Source organism: Carassius auratus, unplaced genomic scaffold, assembly GCF_003368295.1.
Source record: "Carassius auratus strain Wakin unplaced genomic scaffold, ASM336829v1 scaf_tig00215205, whole genome shotgun sequence".
Classification (NCBI taxonomy): domain Eukaryota; kingdom Metazoa; phylum Chordata; class Actinopteri; order Cypriniformes; family Cyprinidae; genus Carassius; species Carassius auratus.
The window spans coordinates 924,162-945,316 of NW_020527982.1; the positions used below are offsets into that span (position 1 = coordinate 924,162).

Genomic DNA, 21,155 nt, shown 5'->3' on the forward strand with positions numbered 1-21,155 from the left:
GCTGCACTGTGACGTTGATGTGCAGCTTGTGCAGCTCTTGTAGGAGTTCCGAGATTTCTTCAGCTGTTTCCTGTTTCTGTTTCACCATCTCCAAAAGTGTGTGGAGAGCACTGCTCTGTTGGACTGGAGGGTTAGCAACAGAAAACACATTATTTGATGAAACAACAGGCAACAAAAACCGCAGTCAAAATAAGACAGAGAAATACATAGAAATATATTCCAGCTCCGAAAAGGGCAATTTAGACAACTTTTGCAACAGCATGCAAAGTTTCTCGGCACAACAGTTTTGCAAGGACCCAAAAAGTTTTGAGACTTAAAACACACCTTTGCGGGAAATGCAAAGGATTTGTAAAAGAAAAACAACTGGGAACACAACTATGAGAACACAAAAGCATTGAAATGTAATTTCCTCTCGTCTGATTTTTTTCTATCACCAAATCCCCTTAAGGGCTCTGTATAGTGTAAATTACAAGATTATGCTACAAAAGCAATCATTGGTCCTTGACTTGTATTGAAGCCAAAACATTTCTTTTAGTCCAGCCTTCAAACATTAACTTTATAATTTCAGCTTTAACAAACAAATTTACTCACCTAAAAAACTGAAGATAAGAATGAGAGTAAGGAGGAACGCAACAATGGCTGCACAAGCTAAAACATAGTGCCGCCTAGTGGAAGTGCATTTGTCATTCGGTCTGCTCACACAGGGCCTTCTGACTGGTTGACCTGTTTGATAGACAACTCCTTGATCTTGCATCTGGAGGTTCCCATTGGAGGTCGGAGGTGGTGGACGGGGTGGCTGAACAGCTGATAGTGAGAGGTGGGTTTGAGTTTTATAGAAATTAGTAAGGATTTCAAAGTCATACATACACTGTCTGACATGATGAAATACCTTTGCTGTGCTGTTCAGAGTGTGTGCGGTGCAGGTCATTGATAGAGTCAACGGAATAGAGCTCAATCTCTGTCAGGTCTCGCTCGCTGACACGAACAAATGCTGGAGGAGGAGAAGGAGTAGACTTCATGATCACTCCCACCACTGACAGACAGAGAATGAAAACCTGATTCAAAGATTCAAAAATCAACATGTTATTTTGTGTACGATTCTGTCTTTTATAGAACACAAAATACATTTTGCATTGGTCTCACTTTTCCATGCAATTACAATGAATGGAGACCAGAGATTTTAAAATAAAATAAAAAAAGGATTTAAAAACATCAACAACAACAAAAAAACACCACCATGAAAGTGCTCCATACAACTTCTGCACAATATTGCAAATATTTAAAAGTCATATGATTACCTTAATGTGAAATTTCAGTCACTGTAATTCCATGGGATGGAGCAAGGAAAACGGTCTTCAAATTTTCACCTTTTGCATTTCCATGAAGATGACATGAGGGTAAATAAATGAAGGCAGTATTATAAGTTTGAGTGAACTATTTCTCCTAAGAAAAGCAAAAGATATATACAGTATGTTAGCTAAATGCTAAAGTAAGTATGGAAAATTAAGGGAAAAGCCATTACATTTTACAGTTAAAACAGATTTACTGATGTTAAATATGCTTTTATATATAAGTTTGAGGCTGTAGTGAATAGCTGTATTAATATCAAACATTTTGCCAACTTTGATGCATGACTCAAACCAGTTTAAGTCTGATATTGAATAAACGTGGACATTTGTTTGTTTGGTAGCCTACTGTTCACAATAACACACACACACACACACACACACACACACACACACATATATATATATGTGTGTGTGTGTTTATATCAGGTTTAGAGAGTAAAACGGAATAGAATAGAACCCATTTGAATAGTCTCCGATTAATTTTGGCTGAATAGACTGAACAAAGATTAGCAAATTATCTCATGTTTGATGTCTCTCTATGGTCCACATATGCGCACTAACTCAAAACTGCACAATTTCTTAGTGGTAAACTTAGTGGTCTGTGCGGGTGTAGACTTACCCTCTGATTGTGTGTTCATCAAACGCTAATAAACGTCTGTGGGTCGTTGTGTTGTTGACAAACACTAAAGAAAAGCCAGAGAAACCGCCGTGATTTGAACGGTATGAAATGATCTGTGTCCGTCTCGTCCGCCTGGCACCTCTACCCCTAAATACAGCTCAAAATCCCCAGACCCAAAATAGCTGCTGCCTCATGGACGAGAAGAACGGTTATTTATAGGTTTGGGACCAAACAATCATTCAGTTACATGTTGACTTTGTGTATATTCTAATACAAAACTATTAATATTGCAAGAGAATGTCTTAATATGCAGCTTTATAGTAAGAATGTGTTCTTATATATCCATTATGTCTTAAATTGTCTTAGGGTAATATCAAAAGTACAACATAAAAAAATGTTTGTACGTTTTCTTGAAGACTAAGCAAAATTGAGTTGTAAGCTAGCTAGCGTTGGGAACCGAGATCAGATCATGTGTTATATCGATTCTCGAACCAATGAATCGGTTCCTTTTGGCGGATCAAAAGCGCACACGATCGGCGTAGTTCTCGAACTAATGATTCTTATGACGAATCAATCCGAATAATGAACAACGTGTTACTATGTTCAAATTAATGACAATTAAATGATAAATAAAAACCTGACAATTAGATAATAAAATTAAATAATACATAAATAAATTCAAACAAAAAATGATTAATAGATCTGACATTTCTGTTCCCTCATTTCTGAAATGATGAATGCTACACCTCTGGGACTAACTTAATTATTGAAAGATACATTAAAAGGTCTCCTCTTAACACACCTTTGTAATAAATGTGTTTCTTATTTGCTCTTTTCTGTTGAAATAAGAAATCATATTATTTGTAAACTGACTAGCTCAGTAAATAACACAATTTGGGATTTTTATATTACATTGTATTGCCATTAGATTTTTTTACCTAAATATTAATTGATCGAAAGCACTAAAATAATTGTTATATTCCTCGCCAAACACATCCCTCTTTTTTTTTTGCTGCGGTCTTCAAATGTCTTATGCGCCATCGTTTACCGGAAGATTAATTCCGATAAAAGTGTCTGTGGGGAACTGCTCGACAGCACGTGTACGTCAGGAATTCCAACTACATTTCCCAGGATTCTCTGAATTCACTGGCTTGTTTTGCTGTGAAAGCAGTGTGGAAGTCGACAGTGACTGCGCTGGGCTTTTGAACAACTCGTGTGTAACTGAAAACAACAACATGCTTGCTCGGGCTTTTGGAAACGGCCTCTGTAACCGACTTTCGAGGGAAACGCGAACTGTCGGTCTGGTGGCAACGGGGCGGCAGGATAGGCAAGCTTCCACAGAGGTATGCACGGAACTGGCATCATTTAAAACATCATAAGCTATGCAAACGTTAAACAACTTAAAATAAACCTATGTCTTTGTAAAACCTTTACAGAAGTCTTATGTCCTGCAAAGTTCGAGAAGGGAAAGTTTGCACTTGGTGCGTTTCAGTATAATGCCCTGACTCCTGAGGTGATGTTGAATGTAGTGCCGTTTGAGGGGTCTGTTTTGGCTCAGGGTGTCGTTCATGCACGAGGAACACTGGCATCTGCTGTGTTCTCCGCTCGAGCTGCTGCACTAATGAAGAGCACGAGCGCGTCCATCCGTGCAGAGTCCTCGTGGCTTGGACTGTGTGAATCACTGAAACACACAAGCTGCGGTCCAACTCATAGGGTCCCTATGCAGAGTTCACTGCTCCCAAAATATAGTCTTTGTCCCAACACACTGTTTGTAAGAGTTCACCTAACATGACAAAATGTGTTCATTCTGAAAACCCTGTACGTCATCTAACGTAGACAGCACTCGAGTCGCAAATTATGTTATGTTGTGTCTATGAGCATTTTTAACTTAATCGAAATTGTATATTTTAGGTTAGGCAACTGCTCAGATTTTTATTATTATTAATAAATTATTATTATTATTATTATTATTTACAAATCTTTTTTTCGTTGTTAGTTCATTTTCAATGGTCCTGTGGTGGGACAAATTAAAACGTATTGATATATTCTATGCAATCTCTCAATATGATCTTATGAAAACTGTATGCGTAATAATGCCAGTAACAGTGATGAAATAATTAGACTGAATCACTGGTAGTCACAAGGCATTGAATTCTCTTGAATTTTCCAGTTTGAGCGTGTGATGTATTACCTAATGTAATAAAGATAAAGCCTCAAGCCCACGTGTACTCTCTGTGGATCAGATAGTGTTTTGGTGTCTCATTCAGACTGCTTAGCTGACTTTGGACTGGTTTCGTAAACTGTAAATAGCTAATGTGGCCTAATGTAAGATAAAAAATGGGCAGACTAGTTGGTAGGCTCCAGCTCTTGAGGTCAAAGGTCACAGTATCTTAAGCTGATGTAATAACACACTACAAATTATACTATATTGTGTTACTGTAATAATTCTTGTTATTATTTACTGTTTTATATGAATATTAACTTTATCCAACAGGTTTATTTGCATTGATTTTTCTGTGTCTAGGTGGTGCTCAAGAAGACCCCGCTGTATGACTTCCACAGGGCTCAGGGTGGTAAGATGGTGGAGTTTGCAGGATGGAGTATGTCTGTGCAATACAAAGACAGTCACATTAACACACACATGCACACACGCCAGCACTGCTCCATCTTCGACGTCAGTCACATGCTGCAGGTCAGTGTGTAGACATTTCATGTACTGTACGTAGACCAATTCATATGGTTTGTTTTGATCTAAAACATGGTTTAAAAATTAAGTAAAAGATCAGCTTAAAATGCCACATTTGACCTGCAATATTGGCTTTCTATTATTTTAAGACTGTAGTTTGAAGTGTGTCTAATGAATATTTGCTGTTTTCTCCACATAGACTAAAGTCCATGGTAGAGACAGAGTGAAGTTCATAGAGTCTCTGATTGTTGGAGACATTGCTGAACTAAAAGACAACCAGGTAACACTAACAAACACACACACACACACACACACAATGGTCAACTTTAGTAGAAAAAAAAAAGCACAAGAAATATTAAGTCTCTTTTTTTTTTTTTTCTCTAGGGCACTCTCTCTCTCTTCACAAACACTAAAGGAGGAATCATGGATGATCTGATAGTGACCAAGACAGATCAGGGTTACCTGTATGTTGTCTCCAATGCTGGCTGTGCGGACAAAGACTCTGCTCATATGCAGGCAAGTACAGTTAATGATCAGTAAACATATTCATTTACTTGATTCTGATTTGTTGATCAGGGCATTCAAATATTCTTGTATAATGACTGGAAAATATTAACCTCCTTATACACAACATTTGTCATTTCCATTTTTTTTTCTTTTTTTTTTTTTTTTCTTCATGCAGTCAGTCTATTTATAATTTTTATTTGTGTATATTTATTTGCTTACACATGTATTTTTTCAGATTTATGTTCGTTTTTTGTAGGCCCGACTGCAGGAGTTTAAAGCAGCAGGTCATGATGTTGATTTGGAGTTCATGGAAGAAAGTCTTATTGCTCTGCAGGGTAAGTCATGGGTCTGTGGAGTACTTGCATTGTAATACTGCCCACATTCCTGTTTTATATTTTTATAATACATTAGTGTGTGTGTTATTTAAATGCATTATGTAAATTTTTGGGGCATTCGATTTTACATCGGTTATATGTTTATTCATATTGTATGCAGGCCCATCAATGGCCCAGGTTCTGCAGAAAGGTGTGGGTGATGACCTCAGAAAGCTGACCTTTATGACCAGTGTTTTGACCCCAGTGTTTGGCATTCAGGGCTGCAGGGTCACACGCTGCGGATATACAGGGGAGGATGGAGTTGAGGTGGGTATGATCTCCATCTGACTGTATGACAACTAGACTGAAATTATTTACTATTGTTCAAAAGTTTGAGGTTTTTAAATAAATTAATACTTTTATTTAACAAAGACGCACTCAACTGGTCAAAAGTGACAGTTAAGACAATGTTACAAAAGATTTGTTTAAGGTTTCTATTCATCAAAAAAAATAAAAAATTTCCACAGAAATATTAAGCAGTTAAACTTTTTTCAACATTGATAATAAAAATAATGTTTATTGAGCTCCAAATCAGCATATTAGAATAATTTCTGAAGGATCATGTGACTCTGAAGTACCGGTAATGACTGCTGAAGATTCAGCTTTGCCACCACAGGAATAAATAGAAAAGTTATTTTAAATGGTAATAATTGTTCACAATATTTCTGTTTTACTGTATTTTAATCAAATAAATGCAGCCTTGGTGATTATAAAAGAAAAAATGAATTCTTAGACTCCAGACTTTTCTGTTTTCATTAAAATCATTAGAGGCACCCCCCCCCTCTCTTTTAATTATTAAGTTATTTGTTACAGTGTAAGAACTGTTAGATATGTCTGATTAATCTAGCTATTAAACATCCTTTTTAATAGCTATTTCTAAACCCTTTTATGTTTTGGCATGTCTGTAAAGTTTATGTTCTTGTATTTACTTTATTTATGATTTATTCAGATCTCAGTACCAAGTGAAGACGTTGTCTCACTGACTGAAAAGTTGTTAGCTGATGGTGAGGTGAAACTCGCTGGTCTCGGAGCCAGAGACAGTCTCAGGCTGGAGGCGGGACTTTGTCTCTATGGCAATGACATTGATGAGACCACCACACCTGTGGAAGCAAGTCTTGTTTGGACTATAGGTGCGTCAAGTCTTTTATTATCATATCCCATGCATGTTTATTGAATGCTAATGTATTTGTGTGTATTAAGGTAAGCGTCGTCGACAGGCACAAGATTTTCCCGGTGCTGACATCATTGTTCCACAAATAAAGGCCAAGACTCTGAGAAAGAGAGTGGGACTGATCTCCGCAGGACCACCTGTCAGACAGCACACACCAATCCTGTCATCTGACGGCAGGGTTATAGGTAACAAATGTATTTGTATTTAAAGGAGTAGTTTAATATCATCATAATTTATTCACCGATATGTCATTCTGAACCTGTATGATTTTCTTTACTGCCCACATTTTTTTAGGGGAGGTCACCAGTGGATGCCCATCTCCCTGCCTCAAACAAAATGTTGCCATGGGCTATGTGGAAGCTGGCTTCAGTAAAGTGGGCACATCAATCCAGGTGGAAGTGAGGAAGAAAGCAGTGCAGGCAGTGGTCAGCAAGATGCCATTCGTGCCCACCAAGTACTACATGGGCCAGTAGACCTACTGATTATAAAACCTTCTGTGTTTACGAGAGGGTCTGTTGAAGACCGGTCTGGTAGTATTTAGCAGTGGAGGTCTCTGCTACTTGATTGTCACTGGAATGGAGACCAACATTAGAGATTACACAAAACCTGAGACATACACCAGCATTGAGCAATTGAACAAATGCAAACTTTAAAACACAAACATAATTTACTTCCATTTGAATGACATTCCAGGACGTTCTGTAATAATTGCACAACATTTTGGCCACTTCACTAGAAATTCAAATCAAATTGAATGTCAGAATGTGGGAAAGGACCACTTGCTGTTTCTGTGTGTGTGTGTCTAACATAGAGCACTTAAAATGTTAGTTTGAGTGTGGGAAGTTGACGTCTGTTTTAAAGACTACTGACTCAGATTCCTTTAATAAGTTTGCCACACATCTGGTTCATTTTATGCCAGTGTACTGTTTTAGTGTCATAGCTTTATGATGTAAAATTATAAAATAATTAACAAAGCTAATCTGAATGAGATAAATTATATTAGAAAGATGCCTAATTGTTGAGTAGGTTGTCATGGTGTAGTATTATTAATGTCATTAAATTTAGAACACATCACTGTGAAGTCTTTCGGTTTGAAAGAACATTTCTATTTTTGTTTTCTTTTGGAATGTGGTAGAATCATTTAATTTATTCCATATAATTTTCTAAACATTTTATTTTTGGTTGATTGCCCCCCACCTTATCTGCCCCCAATCCTCCCTTTCTTTATATCTATCTATCTATCTATCTATCTATCTATCTATCTATCTATCTATCTATATATATATATATATATATATATATTTATGTCTGTCTGTCTATCTATCTATCTATCTATCTATCTATATGAGAATGAGTAATAAGTATTATTATTATTATTGTTAAAGAATGAATGGGTTTTATAAATGCTTTTGAGAAACGGATAGCCACATGTACCACCGTCTCACTTAATGAGAATTTCTAGAATCATAAAACCATAAGAGTCACGGTATGCTGACGGTTCTGTTTAGCGTCCTTATTGTTTTCATACAGGAAAGTTTATAAAGCTTAACTTTTTTTTGAAGAGTGTTCTGAATGGCTGATCATTCTGGGTACTGTAGTTCTCGTTTTTACGTCTCTCGCAGAGGCCCAGTGTTGGAGTAATACAGCGAACTGCATTACCCATAGTTCTCTGCTGTTATGTGATCCGTAGAGGAGGAGCGTGCCGAGCGTGCAAGCAGTTACCGATGGGAAGATGGTGGAAGCTGAAGCCGCAACGTGCACGATCCTCCGTCCCAAACATTTCCAAAGACATTTACCATCACAACCTGGCATTAGATATCGGTTACCTGGGGACAACCATAGATAATAAATACTAAAACTAAGACTGAATTCTAAGTATTTTGATTTCGGTGTGAGGCGTACCTTACATTGGCGGTGCCTAAAGCGTGGGGCCAAACTGCACAGATCATAGTATTTTGATACTCTGGGAAGGATTTTTCGGCTGGGATTGTTGATAAACTGTTGACTGGCCACAGCCTCCTGTTCGTTATAATCTGTCTCTTTTGAGCTTCGGTGTTTTGGAGCAGCTGTCGGGATGCCACGAAGCAAAAAGGGGAAACGCGGTGGGAACAGTTCGAGTAAGGGTGAGTTTAACACCTCCTGTCACAGACCGAATATAAATGGTCACCAAGAAATATTTTTGTTTTCTTCCAGTAACATATCCTGAAATCAAGATCACTGTAACGTTACTGACATAATTGCAAATGCTTTGTTTTCATAACATTTATCTTATGTGAAACTAAACTAAGTCACCGGTAAAGTATGTTTTATTGTTAGCCTAAACCTCACTAAATTATCGCGCATTGATTCTAAAACAATCAAGTAAGTTAATGTTATATTAAAAAATACAACTAGCATTACATGCCATGCTTATTTGGTGACAAATTGCCAAGCTAGAAACTGAGAGTACCCCCCCCCCCAATTATTTCCTTTACGATTTTAAGCAAAAAAGATTGATAATTGATAAGGCATATTTTCTATAAACTTTTATTTGGTCTAAATGATCTGTCTGCAACCATTTCAGCAACATTTACAATTAACGTTGGCCTAATTTCAAGCGCCAGTCATCTAAAAACTTGAATTTTGCATAAGCAAAATATTTAACAATTACTCTTTTAGAAACCGTTTTTGCCTTTTAATTCTGCAGTAAAGATAGAAGCAAAGTGATTGACTGTCAGGGTTATTCCGTCTGCAGCATGACAGGTGAAGCCCATGCCTGCTCGTGTATATTTAGCCAAAGGAGTCACGGAGCCACGAAAACCGGGCCTTCTCGGTCTACTCACGCGAGCTGTAACATTAAATAATAGGCCTGTGAATCTTTGGGTAGACTTCGATTCGATTCACGATTCATAGGTTTTCGATTCAAGTCCGATTTTTGCTAAATGTTTTGAAATCATTGATTCGCTATAGAAATCGCTATTCATTAGATTCTTAGCAGTTTAAGTCAATTATTTTCCGAAACGGTGATTCACGATTAAAAAAATCATGTTTCAAGGTTATTGCATATGCATCGTCAGCAGGGTTGCCAGGTTTTCGCAACAAAACCCACCAATTGCTGCTCAAAACTAGCCCAATAGTGTTTCGAGGGTGTTCCCCGTCAAAAATCACATTCCAGGAGGTAAAATACAAATTTTTCGATGGCGATACCCCCGAAATCAACATATCAACATGAGGACAAGGAAAAACAACCCGTGGCAGCAGTGTTAAAGTACCCCAATTCCACGGGAAAACCGCATACTTGGCAACACTGATCGTCAGGGTGAATCGTTACACCCCTATTATATAAATAATTATTAACTCTTTGTTTTAATTCAGACCAACAAGACAGGATTAAAAAAAAAAAAAAAAAGTTCATGTCATATGCAGGAGCAACTTAATTTTTTTCCCCCTCCAGTACCAAAAGCAGAACCAATAGCGTCAGATCTTACTGATACTACGGTCTTTCATCAATTAGCCCCGGGGCCAGTTTAATACCGGGTTTCGGTACCCATCCCTAACTTTCACTGATTGATTTGATCAAAAGTAATTCCATTTCGTAAGATAATTTAGTAAGAACATTTAAATCAAAGTAATTCCAAACTTTGTGAGGCAGACGACATTCTTTGATAAAAAATAACTTGTTTACTTACTCCACAGTAGGGCTGCATGGTTAATCGAATGCGATTATCATGCGCAAATGTATTAGTAAAGCTGGTTTTGTAAAGCTGGTTTTGTAAAGCTGGTTTTGTAATCAAAGACGATTTTATTACCGAAGAAATCTTTCGCGATAATGACTGCTGTTTGCATAGCTTCTCAGTGAACTACAGCTCTGTGTGCAGTAAATGCTGCTCCATTTGAAATCATATGAAAATACCACATTTAATAACTTCCTTTCAGTCCAAACTTTCACTTTAAGTCCTGTGTTTATTAATCACGTTGAATCAATGAAAGCAGTTAAATGTTCTATTTATCCAGCTACCGCTATAGGCATTTTCTGGGTTTCTTCTGCGATGTGTACCGTATTTTCTGGACTATAAGTCGCACTTCTTTTCAATAGTTTGGCTGATCCTGCGACTTATAGTCAGGTGCCGACTTATCAGATTTAATTTGACATGAACCAAGAGAAATGAAACAAAAGAAAACATTACCATCTACAGCCGCAAGAGGGTGCTCTATGCTGCTCATTGCTCCTGTAGCCTACACTAAGCAGCATAGAGCGCCCTCTCTCGCGACTGTAGATGGTAATTTTTTCTCTTGGGTCTAAATAAATGCGACTTAGTCCAGTGCGACTTATGTTTTGTTTTTTTTTCTCGTCATGACATATTTTTGGACTGGTGTGACTTCTAGTCCGAAAAATACGGTATTTGGAGTTGGTGCGAGAGCGCCCTCTGGCCTTTGGTTGGAGACTTACTACTGATCACAGAACTGTGCTTCACTGAAAGATACACATGAAAAACGCAGCTTCTGTTGAACCGCGATTTTAATTCCATTTCGATTAATCATGCAACTCCTACTCCACAGCGCCGACCAGTGCATTTAGGTTAGAACTGACTGACTGAAAAAGTTTAAACCATCTTATGATGGTTTGCAGGTCTTAGCTGGTTTCAGGTGGTTTCACAACTGCTATAGAATTGTTGTATGTGTCTAATCGGTGGACAAGGTGAATTTCCATTCTAACCAGGTTAAATATGACCAAAACCAGCAAAGTAGACAAATAATACCAGATTAGAAGACCAGCAGGGTTATACATTTGAAAGATTTGAGAACTTCAGAGTGCAAGAGTACCAGTTCTTGTCAGCTGGCCTTGTCCTACAGTTGAATGTTTGAAATGTCAAACTGATCTCAGATAAGACCTGGTTTAATCTCTCTCTTCCTCCTGTTCACTGTGAGCAGGCTCACTTCGACAGGAAGTGCTTCAGCTGCAGTTGTCAAAGACTGCCTTGTCACGTGCAGGTAGCATGACCTGATCTTGATTGTGACTCCATGCCTCTCAGCCCATTAATGTTTAATAAGCTACATGTGTATATCCATTCATGTGTATTTGTTTACATCTTCTTTCATTTGTCTAATGCCTTTCATGACTTGAGAACCAAAATCCCCCAGAAGCGTCTATCACTTCTGCTTTCTTGTGAAAACAGACGTCTAGATCAGTGTTTCCTAACATTTTTGGTCAAAAGTACCTCCAAGGCCCCATTATTAAAGGTCAACTATCTCTTCACTGGGACAAACCAGAAATGTTTCTTTTGACTCCTATTATACTGGAAATGATTATCAGTAGAGGCTTTTATTGTCTCACCAAGCAGCTGTTTCTCTGAGGCAGCTAAAGTTTTCCTTCATTGGTCTTTGAGCAATCAGAGCGGAACAGGGATGTTTAACAATAGTAATTTCATTTGACCTTTTTATGGTGAAATTAAATGCTAAAGCTCCCGCTGCTCGGGAATCACGAGTGTCCAGTCTGTTGCAAGTTCAGCTCCACTGAATGATGAGGCTTCTGGAAAGTACTGGAACTCAAGTCAAAATAATTGGACTAACAGTTTCTATCCACATTTTGACTCTGCAAAGTCTGAGGCTACTGTAGATTGTCTCAAATTTGTTTTTCATAAATTCCCAACCATTCCAGACTCATCCCCCACATGGTATTCATTCTCTGCTGAATGAACTGCTTCTTCCCATCGCATCCCTGCTGACATGTCTTGTTATGCTGTTGCATGTATTGGTAAAACAGTTAGACTGCCATTCGAAAGTCTGTTGGAATGTCACATTCATATTGATGAGATACTGATGACTCCCAGTTTGAGGCCTTTTAAGTTCTAAACAGTTATGACTTTATTCTCAATTTGTTTTAAAATTCAGCTTTACAGTATTACTGTTTGTACTGTGTTTGTGATCAAATAAACGTAGCCTTTGTGAGCATGAGATTTATTTAAAATCAAAATCAATCCGATCCCAAAAACATTTTAACAGTAGTGTGTTATGTACATTAAGCAGACCAACTTACAAATGAGTCACGTCTTTATTAAAATCCTCTCAAGGAAATTAGACTGATCAAGTTAAATCATGATTAAACCAAACATCATTTTAGGCAAGATCTAGTAAGGCTGTTTGAAACACAAATACATATAGTGTAATAGCTTAAATGTTTGATTGAATCTTTTCAAGAGTATGAACTGCATGACCTATCTTTTAGAGATTAATCTGATCACTGAAGAGAATTGATTCAGTAGTTTCATGATCCAGAGTTGATCAGTGCAGAGAGACAGTGATTGGTTTAAAGAGGATAGCTTCTCAGAGGATTTAATCTGTCTTTCTTTATTTAAGTATCAATTTTTTTTTCTCTTCAGTACATTTTTAATTTTAAAACGTTATTTACAAATCTTCATGATTCTAAGACGGACACTTTCATGTTAAACTAAAGGTCTGCTGGTATCTCAATGGAAAACAAAGAGGGCCATTGTATGTTTGTGTGTATATGTGTGTTTCAGAGAGGCCACGCTGAACTTTGACCCAAATCAGAGCTCTGTTTCTGAGTTGTTGGTTTGCTAAGAAGTGTGAGTGTGAGCATGAAAGAGGTGTGATTTTCTGTATAGTCAGACTGTTCACACTTTCAGTTAAAGTTAATGGGAGATTATTAAAACTAACAGACTGGTTTTGCAATCCTGCATGTGTGTTTGTTTTCTCTGAACACTGAAGTGAATCTTCTGGCTTTGTCCAAGCAGAGGGTTTAGGTATATGAACTTTGTGGACAGTTAAAACACACGATCACACTATGACACACCCCTCTGGCTAACCTATGATCATTCTCATCCTTCATTTAATTAAACCATTAAACTAATGTTCACTGTGTATCTCTTCATCATGTCTCTCTCTCACACTGTTTTAGGGAGAAATGGGGCGAGAGGCGAGTCTGGTGTGAGTGATGATGATTTGGCGTCGGATGTCGTCAGTCACTGCAGCAGCGCCAGTGAGAGCGCATCAGTCATAGAGGAGGGCACAGGTACACCAACAATTAAAAACCTAAGACATGCACAACATTATCACAAGTATGTTTTGCCAGTAGTATACAAGTGCAAAAAAACTGACTTTGTGCTGTGCAGGAGAGGTGGTAGATGAACAAACTGCTCAGGAAGAAACTGAAGACAAACTGAAGCAATGCATCGACAATCTGATGGACAAAAGGTATCAATATGCTGACGCAACAGTGAGCAGTGCAAGCACACACAGTTATTGAAAACTAAATGCGCTTTGTAGCTGTTTCACTCTAATCTTTTGTGTTTTCCAGTGCTAAGACCCGTCTGGCTGCACTAGAAAGTCTGCGCTTGGGGTTTTCTTCCAGAGTGCTGTATGAGTTCCTGTTAGAGAGACGTTTCACCATCAGTGACTGTCTGGAGAGGAGCTTGAGGAAAGGTGTGTATTAGGACTTTTTGTGTTCACACGTTGTCAAAGTTCAGATTAAGGTCAATGGGACACTCCTTAGATTATTAAAACTACAGAGACCGGTTTTGCAATCCTACATGTTTGTTTGTTTTCTATGAGTACTGAAGTGAATCTTCTGGCTATATATATATTTATATGTAGGGATGGGTCACGATTTTCGAAATATTCGATTAGTCGATTTAATGACTGATTATCGATTAGTCTGTGCGACTATTTTCTAAGGATGTGAACTGTGCCCGCGCGTGTCTTACCCCCAAAGCCCGGTTCGGTTGACTGTGATCGCTCCGTGCCACGCTCTGACGCGGTTGGTTGGAAGAAGTGGGCCAGAGCCCAGTTCAGTTTAATCAGGGTGCAGTACGCATGCAGTGTAAGCAACCGCGCCAGGGAACTACTGACATGTGCAGCATGATTACATTAACATTTCTGAGAGGCAGGCGCGATAGATTTATAAAGCAATATGTTGTGAGAGGGTCTTCGGTGTCAACGCATCTCAATCGACTCAAAAAACTGAACAACAAAGTTAACAAAATAACTGAATGCAAATGCAGTAAAATGATTTATTTGAAGGAATAAAATGTAATATTCCACTGGTTTGATAACCATAATTTTTTTTTAAACTATTTAAAAATTAGACTCTGTTCTTTTGATTTTTCTGAAGTAAATAACGTTATGTGACTATTCACCAGCCCTTAATTATGGTATAAATGCTTGGAAATAATATGTAACGTTTTAATAGCAATAAGCTTTGGGCTTTGTTACTTTTTATTATAACACAAAGCCTCAGGCTTCTGTCAATTTTAAGAAAAAATACAAACGCTCTTTAATCTGTAGTGAGATATTCGCCTCCTTTCATGCGGCATGTGAATCAATTATATTTTCCTGTTTAATATTTTTAGCACGAAAGTAATAACAAATATTTGAGTGCATGTTGAAAAAACAGAACAAATTAAAACAAACTAGTCTCGTGAAATAAATCAATGTGAGTTTAAAAAATCGTCAGTAAGCCTATTGCTGTTTTTCGTTTTAAATGTGAAGAATGACAGGTGCCACATACCTTTTTTTTATTAATATTTTGGCGAAGTATACAGGTGTAATATATTCAGTTTTACTTCATGTGATGCAACATGATTTCATTGTCGTAATTTTGACTTAATTCTTAAAATATTATGATACTAATTTTATTTATTTCTTTTTGAGAAGGATAAACTGACAAACATTCTCAACTCACGGTCTTGTGCTGGCCGCTTTATAGGCTATATTAAAACAAACAAAGTTCAATTTAACAAACATAAAATGTTTCAATCATATTTCTGAATTAAATTAATAAAGAATTGAAACAAAATATGACCACTTTGCTGTTAAAACGCGAACGGGGCCTAAGAAAGGCAAAAAAATAACAAAACGTCTGTGTGCTTCTACTTTTTAAAGAACTACCACTCTTCATCCATTAGCAAACTGTAAATGTATCTATAAAGGATAAGAAATAAAACTTGATTGACGGCAGTGGGGGGAGAAATTCCAGGCTGCATTTGGATTTGTAGACATGTTATCTTTGGTTTCTCTCGCTTTGCAAATAAAAGGAGTTTACTAACTTGATAGTGTCTTTATCTGTAGGTGGAGGAGAGGAGCAGGCCGCTGCTGCTACAGTGAGCGCTCTCTTGTGCATGCAGCTCGGGGGCGGAGTTGAAGGTGAGGAGGGCTTCAAGATGCTCAGCCCCATCCTCAGCTCCATCTTGATTGACAGTTGTGCCAGCCTGTCCGCTCGACAGAGTGTGAGTTGATGCCTCAATATACGTCTATAAACTATGACTACATAAACATTTAAAATGGGATTGTTTACTTATATCTTCACCTTTTGTCAGTGTGCTCGAGCTCTGGGTATGTGCTGCTACGTGTCTGCCTCAGATGATGCAGAGGTACGATCAGATCTTGTAAAATGCATTTGAATATTTATAGATCTGCATGTTTGTAGAAGCATCATCTGTCTTTTCCTCCTGTTTTTTCAGGACCTGATAAAGTCTCTTGGTCATTTGGAGAGTGTGTTTGTGGGTGCATATCCCCTCGGTGATGGCTCTCTGCCCGCTGTCAAAGCCGGGACCCCTGCACTCCACAGCGCCGCCCTGCAGTCATGGGCTCTGCTCTGCACCCTCTGCCCTGCATCACGCATCAACACCATTCTCAGCCAGTGAGTTTGAATCGCAAGAAAACGCATCTTTGCACAAATGTTTAACAAGCTTAACAATAACCAATTTTTTCTTACAAAAATTTAAATTCTGCCAAAAACTCACTGCACAAGCCACAATAATCCAAACAGCCTATAAGATGCAAAAAAAGGGGTCTGCACACTATAAAGGACAACAAAAAAAAACAAATACAAGAAACATATTTACTGAGAAACGGCCGAAACTTGTTTTGATAATGTTTGGACACATAAATCTACCCATATCTCCTTGCTAAACTTCAGTAACAAAAATAACTTAACGACAAAAAAAAGCTTTTTCTGTGCTCTCAATATTTTTATATCCCTCCATGTTCTAGCTTATACTATTGTACTATTGTACTTGCCAGCACCTTCTCGTGACTATTGCATCTTTATGATGAGTCGCTTTTTCATTCCTCTTTGGAAGTCGCTTTTATAATTAAGCACTGAAGAATGCTTCTCTCTTGTCAATTTCACCCTTATAGTGTACAGGCTTGCAAATCTTTGCCTTTCTTGTTAAAAAGCCACAATCCAAAACCGTTCTGATATCTAAGCCACAGTGAATACAGAAGGCATTATTATATTTAATGTATTGCTTTCATCAGGGTGAAATAAAGCTATCTGACAACACCCAGATTGAACAGATAGACTTATTTGTCTGTAAAATGATCTTTCCCTTTGTCTTGTCTTTTAGCCACTTGCCACGTCTACATGCTTGCTTAGAAAGCAGTGAGGTGAACTTCAGGATTGCTGTGGGAGAGACCATAGCTCTGCTGTATGAACTGGGACGGGACATCGATCAGGTGTGTGTTGTGTAATGGTGAATAAGCTTGAATGTCAGGAAAATGGCAGTGTACGTAATGTGTGTTGTATTTCAGGAGTTTGTGTACAAGGACTGCGATGCATTGTGTGACAGTCTGAAGAGCCTAGCGACTGATGGAAATAAACATCGTGCTAAAAATGACCGCAGGAAACAGCGCTCAATCTTCAGAGAGGTGCTGCACTACATTGAGGTGACAGGAGAACCACAATTCATGCCTTTTTATTTTAAAATAACATGTCATTAAATTACATCCAAATATGTCATAGCCACGTTCCATGCAGGGCTAATAAGCCGAGTTGTTCCAGTACTGTCTTAGATGGTTATGGTTTTAAGATTTACTGACATCAGACCAAACATTCCTTCCTAATTTCAGAATGAAGATTTCACAGAGGAGAAGATCCAGTTTGGGATTGAGGCCATCTACGTTGATGGCTGGATGCGCCGCAGGATTTATGATGCCTTTAAGGAAGTGCTTGAGTCAGGAGTCAGACACCACCTACAGGTGAGTATCTAAATGAATCGATATTGAATCAAATCAGAACTGAAGTGCAGGCTTCTGATTCGAAGTAAAACCAATCAGAAATTCAGTGCTTTGTAGTGAAAGTTTCAGGAGCTGAATGCCGTTTTTCACTCTCAATTTCTAACCTAGTACAATTTAGAGTTTGTTAAATTTATGTTCTTTATAAAATACCTGTGGCATTTTACAATTTTGTAACCTAAAAATATGTATATTTGTAGACCAGTTTAGAATTTTTATTTAATGCTTTTTTTGTAGCTTGTTTTTAAATAATTTAAAGTCATCTTGAGGCTACCTTTAACGTCTTTTGAGCTCCCCCAAACAGGCCCTGACTCCATGTTTGAGAACAACTGTTCTGTAGTGTTTGTTAAGAGTTTTTGTGTCTGTTTTTGTAGTTTAATCCTTTATTGAGGGACATTTTCGGACTCGGACCTCCTCTCATCCTGGATGCGTCTGTCAAAGCCAGCAGGATCTCCCGCACAGAGAGGGTAATCTTGAACCTTTTCGCTTATAATAAATAACAAAAGGTGACACTGACATATAACAAAAAGTCTAAGCTTGTAGAGTGAAGTCAGATCCAATTGATTTTGTTGAGCTGTCTGCCAAAAAATGCTAATTAAATCAGGTTTTGTGTATGTTTATGCAATTTTGGTTTGTCTTTTCACAGCATCTGTTTAACTCTGCTGCATTCAAAGCTCGGACTAAATTGAGGAACAAAGTGAGGGACAAACGTGCCGACGTGATGTGAGGATGAAGGCGACAGAGAAACACTACATCCTTAGAATCCACTCGGCTCACTTGAAATTATAGTTTGACATACTGCCAAGCCAGAGACTTGACAATGGACATGCGTGACTGAGTGTGAAAGGCTGGGTGTGTGCACGTGTGTATGCGGTGTTGTGTTTTTATTTAACATCACAGTGTGAAAGCTAGGAATCCTACTATTAAACAAACATGAAATATTGTATCTTTATAACAACCTCTTGTAAGGCTGTATTCAGCTTTTCTGTTGAAACCTGTTTTACCTCCTCGAGTGTTTTTGGGACAAAAGAGAATTTTTATCATTGAAACATTAACTTTTTACAGTTCTGCTACAAACAAAGAGGCCAAGAAAACCTAGTTCTTTGTAGTTTTTCTATATGCATTTTATAAATGGATTATGCTGATGCACCTATGATCTGATGATGCAAACAAATGAAAATTTATCTTTGACTGCAGTTTGCCAGAGTTAGTGTAGACCATTGTTAAACCTCTCTCACTGACACTAAATCTACCATGTTTCACATCTTAATTCTAGGGTTGAATTAAGATGTTAAACATGATTGTTGTTGTTTTTGGCTCTGTGGGATGCAGTCAAATAATGTTTTTGCATCATTGTACCCTTACCACAAGCCCATGTGTGCACATTTAGGTCATGCTTTCAACATTTCTTTTGAATTTCTTTCTAAATATAAAAAACACAAGTTTTCTTTGAAGCAAAAGTACTGTATGCAGCAGCAGGATTTTGGAAGAAAAAAGTAAATAAATTATGTAATTCTCCTTAACAGTGTTGGAAGTCTTTTTGACAGGGGCAAGTGTATTTTGTGGTTTGACAAAATTCATGGAGAAAGTGTGATGACTAGAATTGCTCTACAAATCTTATCAGCTTGTGTATTTGATTGCATATCATTTAAAATTTGTTGTTTTATAGAGTCAGTTTAAAAATATATACATATATTGTTCGTTTGTTATTATATTTCATTTTAAGTAACTAATTAGGATCATGTTAATGTGTGTCTTTTTTTTGTTTTTTTTACTCTTATTTTGAAAAACTATTTACACGGCTCCTTTCATACTCTCGCGAGATTTTCGACCTAACTCAAAGTTGGCTTAAATGTTCAGCCTTACAAGTAAACATTCAAAAAATTATAACTAGTAAATTACTAGTAACTAGTAAATTATAACAATTCTGCATACTTAGCGATAAGGGCAGATCTATCAGCTCGCACTGTGTCAGGAATGAACTAGCAAGGTTTCCGAAAAAAAAATCCTTTGATGCATCACTGGCTTTATACGTTAAAACCTGTTTCTATTCAGTCTATGGGTAAAACTCTTTTTCAGCCGGCCTGCTGATTGGCCCGTGGCTGGAGGAGTCAGCTGTTAAAGGATCAACTGTTATTTCAGAGCGTTTCTCTTGTAATGGATTCTTTGTCTCTCCCCTGTATTATATTTTTATGCCTGGCCATATAATGACATTAATTTAGCTTTAAATGACACTAAGCTTTACGTTCTCTCTATCTCTCTCTCTTTTCTTTTTTTTTCTTTTTGAAATGCAGATTCAGATCGATTTAGGTACAAATCACTTGTCTGATATGGCCATCATCAAGAGACACATCAAGGTGTTTTAATGTGTTAATGTTTTGTCCTTTGCGAGGAGAGGAGCAGCCAACTCTCCAGAAATTTAAGGACTGTTGTTCCTGGTACCACTCTCCTTTCTGTGGGCCTGAGATGTTCAAACCCACCATTAAAAGCAAATGTTTGAAACATTTACTGGGTCACAGAAGAAGAGCAATACGGCACAAGGGCAAGTACTAAATAATGCGTTAAAAAAATTAAAAGCATTGAAATGTATACATTTTACTTGAAGTCGTAGGAATAAATTATTATTGTTCCTTTAAATATTAACATTTACTAAAGCATAGAATTTTATAGAAGCATAAGTAAATCTTAGTATTACATGGATTTCTAACAGAGGACTCTTTCATTAGAGTTCTTCATTTTTAAATGTCATTTAAAGGGCCAAACTGCTCCACACTTTCACTGCGTCAGCTGCACATCTATTTTTATGAGGAAAAATAGTTTTCTAAAACACCTGGCCATGTGCAAGAGCAAAAAACCAAAGGTAACATATGTAGAGTTGAAATCAGAAAAGCGTTTACCTGCATCAGAGCTTCATCTGACTGCATCTGAGGCTGGCAGTACTGAGGAGATGCTGGTCCGTGAGGGACACAAAAGTCTGATATCTGAAGGTGCTCAGAAGAATAGGAGAAGAAAAGAAACTTTTAGCTCTATTAAACTCTATTTGCCCTGTGCTGTTACAGGGTTGGTTAAACATGCCTGAACCAGCTAAATAATGTCTAACTAGGCATACTAGAAACTTCCAGGCAGGTGTGTCGAGGCAAGTTGGTGCTAAACTCTGCAGGACACCGGCCCCGCAGGACCCAGTTGCAGGATTTCAATAAAGTTTGATAATTTGAGTCAATTTTAGAGCACATTGTTTTCAGTTGTTGCACATGTTTCTGCCTAAGTTTATTGCCTTCAGAATGGCTGGAAAGTCTGGTCATTTGTGGTCATTTCTCGAGTGACAGTGAACACTGTACTAATCGCTACTGAAAAAATATAAAAATAAAAAAGTTGTTTTAAATTGAAATAATATTTCACAATCTTCTTGTTTTTACTGTATTTTCAAACAATTGCA

At 37.6% G+C, this 21,155-nt stretch overlaps 2 protein-coding genes across 3 annotated transcripts; both read left to right on the forward strand.

The window, feature by feature from the left end:
* Positions 1–3,053: 3,053 nt before the first annotated feature.
* Positions 3,054–8,263, forward strand: LOC113093968 (aminomethyltransferase, mitochondrial-like). Its single transcript, XM_026259590.1, has 9 exons — positions 3,054–3,311; positions 4,493–4,660; positions 4,854–4,934; positions 5,039–5,170; positions 5,418–5,496; positions 5,657–5,802; positions 6,485–6,665; positions 6,736–6,891; positions 7,001–8,263. Exons 1-9 carry the CDS (start codon positions 3,204–3,206, stop codon positions 7,177–7,179), a joined length of 1,230 nt encoding a protein of 409 aa, XP_026115375.1. The 5' UTR covers positions 3,054–3,203; the 3' UTR covers positions 7,180–8,263.
* Positions 8,264–8,416: 153 nt separating this feature from the next.
* Positions 8,417–19,242, forward strand: LOC113093964 (interferon-related developmental regulator 2-like). 2 transcript variants are annotated; one of them, XM_026259582.1, is made up of 13 exons: positions 8,417–8,829; positions 11,618–11,677; positions 13,605–13,718; positions 13,819–13,900; positions 14,004–14,128; positions 15,773–15,930; positions 16,021–16,074; positions 16,165–16,343; positions 17,053–17,161; positions 17,237–17,371; positions 17,555–17,683; positions 18,094–18,186; positions 18,366–19,242. In XM_026259582.1, the coding sequence occupies exons 1-13, from the start codon at positions 8,781–8,783 to the stop codon at positions 18,444–18,446; spliced, it is 1,368 nt and encodes a 455-aa protein (XP_026115367.1). In that variant the 5' UTR covers positions 8,417–8,780; the 3' UTR covers positions 18,447–19,242. The 2 variants fall into 2 exon arrangements, with proteins under 2 accessions (XP_026115367.1, XP_026115368.1); XM_026259583.1 differs by lacking the exon at positions 11,618–11,677 and having other exon boundaries at positions 8,418–8,829.
* Positions 19,243–21,155: the final 1,913 nt, after the last annotated feature.

Bases quoted from the DNA above. Each gene is read 5' to 3' on its own strand.
- LOC113093968 (XM_026259590.1), top strand. From the start codon at position 3,204: ATGCTTGCTCGGGCTTTTGGAAACGGCCTCTGTAACCGACTTTCGAGG. The intron at 3,312-4,492 runs GTATGCACGGAA...TTCTGTGTCTAG, and splicing joins ATAGGCAAGCTTCCACAGAG to GTGGTGCTCAAGAAGACCCC. The intron at 6,892-7,000 runs GTAACAAATGTA...ACATTTTTTTAG, and splicing joins ATCTGACGGCAGGGTTATAG to GGGAGGTCACCAGTGGATGC.
- LOC113093964 (XM_026259582.1), top strand. From the start codon at position 8,781: ATGCCACGAAGCAAAAAGGGGAAACGCGGTGGGAACAGTTCGAGTAAG. The intron at 15,931-16,020 runs GTGAGTTGATGC...ACCTTTTGTCAG, and splicing joins GCCTGTCCGCTCGACAGAGT to TGTGCTCGAGCTCTGGGTAT. The intron at 16,075-16,164 runs GTACGATCAGAT...CTGTTTTTTCAG, and splicing joins CTGCCTCAGATGATGCAGAG to GACCTGATAAAGTCTCTTGG.